This window comes from Meles meles, chromosome 8 (assembly GCF_922984935.1).
Source record: "Meles meles chromosome 8, mMelMel3.1 paternal haplotype, whole genome shotgun sequence".
In the NCBI taxonomy this organism is placed as follows: Eukaryota; Metazoa; Chordata; class Mammalia; order Carnivora; family Mustelidae; genus Meles; species Meles meles.
Window position 1 is genome coordinate 14,286,230 of NC_060073.1, and position 3,617 is coordinate 14,289,846.

A 3,617-nucleotide genomic window follows, 5' to 3' on the forward strand; every position below is an offset into this window, starting at 1 on the left:
CATTCATATATATATGAATTTATATATATACACATATATGTGTATATATATATATATATACACATATATGCCTAAAGTTAAATGTATCAAAAATAGTGTAATATTATGGTAATCAATAATTGCCATCATCCATTGAAAATAAGAGACTCCTTTGTAAAATTAGGTAGTATAAAACATTTTTTTTGGTCCTTAAATTCATTTGTTCATTCAATTTCCATCAAAAGAAAAGGTAAACTTAATGTAATATATTATGTAATAGAAATTATTTCCTTGGTTATTTTTCCTTCCTCCCCTAAAACTCAAATACATGCATACACACACTGGAATCTTATTATTGTAACAATAGGTTCTATAGCTTTTATATATTACTTTAGTAAAATATTTCTATTTGAGTTGTAATCACAATTAAATGATTAAAATAACTGATATATTTCCAATGTTGATGCATAATTATTCAATATGGATTTAACTTTTATTTGAAATTTATCTTATTAATGCGATGGGGGTATATTATGGGGTCATGTGAAAGGAATTATCTAAAAATGCCCAAATGTTGGAGCAAGGAATCATACACATTCCAGGTGAGTGAGAGCTACGCCTTGCATTTGTGAACTGTGAAAAGTGTGAGTTTTGAAAAGGGAAGATGAAAACAAAAATGAACAAAAAACCAAGATCACAGATGCCTTCTCAGACAAGTGAGTTTCAGAAAGGAACAGATAAAAATAATGGAGGGATTGAAGATTAATTTTCTTGAAAATATTCTTGTCCACATAACCTTTGGTGAGTCTTTTCATGTGAGTAGAAATAGCCATACTCCAATTTGAATTCCTCTGGCATGGTGGAGTTATTGTTACTCAAACAAATTCAGCCATAGGTCAGGCAAACAAAACCAAAAGAGATTGTTTTTTAGGCTACTTCTTCCCAAACATGTCTGTATATTGGAATCCCCTGGGGGGCTTTAAAATACTGATGCCTAGGTACTAACCAGACATTCTGATTAAACTGGTAGGGGGTTCCTGGGCGTTGAGATGTTAAAAAAACTCTGTGATTCAATGTGCAGTCAAATTTAAGACAAAACTCACTTTAGGAAGAATACAATGAAACAAGAAACAACAGTGCTTATTAAGTCAATTTTCAGATGAAATATGTCAGTGATTTTGAGGACTTCCCCTCAAAATTGACAGAGATGTGGAAATGACAAAATAATTAGGAAGACTTTGAGACAGTGTTTGTTTTAGAACAAACTATGGAAACTAATTGGAGGCTATAAAAATTATTTTTAAAGAATTAAAGGAATTGATAAAATAATCCAGAGAATAATAAGGTAGATACAAAATCATAAATACTCTGTTTTATGAGCACTTTAACAAATGTCTGTAGGTAGTCTTGTTTCTAGGGTGATTTAAAAGTTTCTTGAGTTTGGAATCCAAACTCCACCTTATTATTAATATTAACATAGCTTCATTTATGAGTTACCTGTTTTTGTGCTGCTGTATTTATATGCATACAAAGAAAAGATAGTGGCAACAAAAACACTGAAATCTTAGTGTTAGTGGTCTCAAGTGTTTTCTATCAGGTGGTATTGCAATTTTAACCAGCACCCTTCCATGTTCCCAAAAATTACAAAGCAAAGCAACATTCAAGAAAGCTATTCTGAGAGTATGGGACTCCTCTCCCTGAGGCAAGCATGCATGTCATCAGAGAGCTAAGGTGTACTTTTTGCCCACAAGACAACATGATTCAAGGCAAGAAGACACCAGCAATCACCTTTTGCCAACAGTGACGGGGGCCATGAGAAGCCTCATTTGCATTCTTCAACTTGCAACAAAATCAACAAAATTCACTGGGATAAATGGCCAATGTCAATGTCACCTATGTCACTGAGTTCATTCTAAAGGGAATTACAGACCGGCCAGAGCTTCAGGCCCCATGCTTTGTGGTGTTTTTCATCATCTATCTGGTCACAGTGCTGGGCAACCTGGGGTTGATAACCTTAATCAGGATTGATGCTCGACTCCACACACCTATGTACTATTTCCTCAGTCACTTGGCCTTTGTTGACGTTTGCTACTCCTCTGCTATCACGCCAAAGATGATGGTGAATTTTGTTGTGGAACTCAATACTATTCCTTTCCATGCTTGTGCAACACAGCTGGGCTGTTTTCTCACCTTCATGATCACTGAGTGTTTCCTTTTGGCTTCCATGGCCTATGATCGCTATGTGGCCATCTGTAGTCCTCTTCACTATTCAACCCTGATGTCAAGAAGACTCTGCATTCAATTAGTGGCAGTGCCATATATATACAGCTTTCTGGTTGCCCTGTTCCATACCATTATCACCTTCCGTCTAACTTACTGTGGCCCCAACGTAATTAACCATTTCTACTGTGATGACCTCCCTCTCTTGGCTCTGTCCTGTTCAGACACACACATCAAGGAAATTCTGATCTTTGCCTTTGCTGGTTTTGATATGATCTGTTCCTCTTCCATTGTCCTCACCTCCTACATCTTTATCATTGCTGCCATTCTAAGAATCCGCTCTGCCCAGGGGCTACACAAGGCCATTTCCACCTGTGGCTCCCATATGGTGGCTGTCACTATTTTCTATGGCACCTTGATCTTTATGTACCTACAGCCCAAATCAAATCATTCCCTGGACACAGATAAAATGGCATCTGTATTTTACACAGTGGTGATCCCGATGTTGAACCCCCTGATCTATAGTCTAAGGAACAAAGAGGTGAAAGATGCCTCAAAGAAAGCCTTGGATAAAGGTTGTGAAACCTTAAAGCTGTTAAAATTAAGAAAATAACAATAATAAATTCTTTATTAAATGCAAGAAGATAAATAAATCAAGCTTTCTCCTGCTGACATTTCTTGTAATTCGTTCCTAATCATTTGAAAATGTGACTGTGCTTCCACAAACCTTAACCTTTTCTACAAGAACCAGGGCAAGTCTGGAAAGTCAGTGTGATTCAGAGAATCCCATTCAGGCCATTGCAGTCATTACAGCCTTTACAGACCACCAAAATTATGGTAAAATACACTCTCAGACACATATTGTGCATGTCAAGCAAAGGGTGCTGCATGTTTTTGTTAGAATTTACTATTCTGGAGCTAGGGCTGCCTGAGTTTGAATGCTATACTCTTCTTTTATTAGCCGTGCCCCTTGGACAATCAACTTAATACAGCTCTGTTTCTAATTCTGGAAAGTAAGAGGACCCAATTCATTGGTTTGTTTTAAATATGAAACAAGTTAATATTTATGAAATGCTTACAACAATATCTTGTGATAATAAGTGCTATGAATGTGTTTGTTGTATAAATGTTTGTTAACTACTTGAATTTAAATAAAGTAAGATTTTTTTTAAAAAAAGCTTATTTTATTGTGGTTCTCAAAGGCTTATCAATCTGGAAGAAAGAGGAACAAAGCCTGGTTAGATGTCTACTACCTTCCAGGGAATCAAGTGATATCAAGTAGTCTTACTTAATACAATCAAGTAAATCTAAGAAATGTCTGAGACTTTACCTCTGGACCACCATTACGTATAAAGTGCCTAAGTTCACATAGCTGGTAGGTAATAAGATCATTCTAAAAGCAAATTTAAGTCTATAAC

General features: G+C 35.8%; 1 protein-coding gene across 1 annotated transcript; it reads left to right on the top strand.

Moving 5' to 3' along the window:
* The first annotated feature begins 1,852 nt into the window (after positions 1 to 1,852).
* Positions 1,853 to 2,812, top strand: LOC123949066 (olfactory receptor 1038). Its single transcript, XM_046016362.1, has one exon. It carries the CDS (start codon positions 1,853 to 1,855, stop codon positions 2,810 to 2,812), a length of 960 nt encoding a protein of 319 aa, XP_045872318.1.
* Positions 2,813 to 3,617: the final 805 nt, after the last annotated feature.

What these genes read in the sequence shown, in the direction of transcription:
- LOC123949066 (XM_046016362.1), top strand. Translation starts at nt 1,853, where the DNA reads ATGGCCAATGTCAATGTCACCTATGTCACTGAGTTCATTCTAAAGGGA.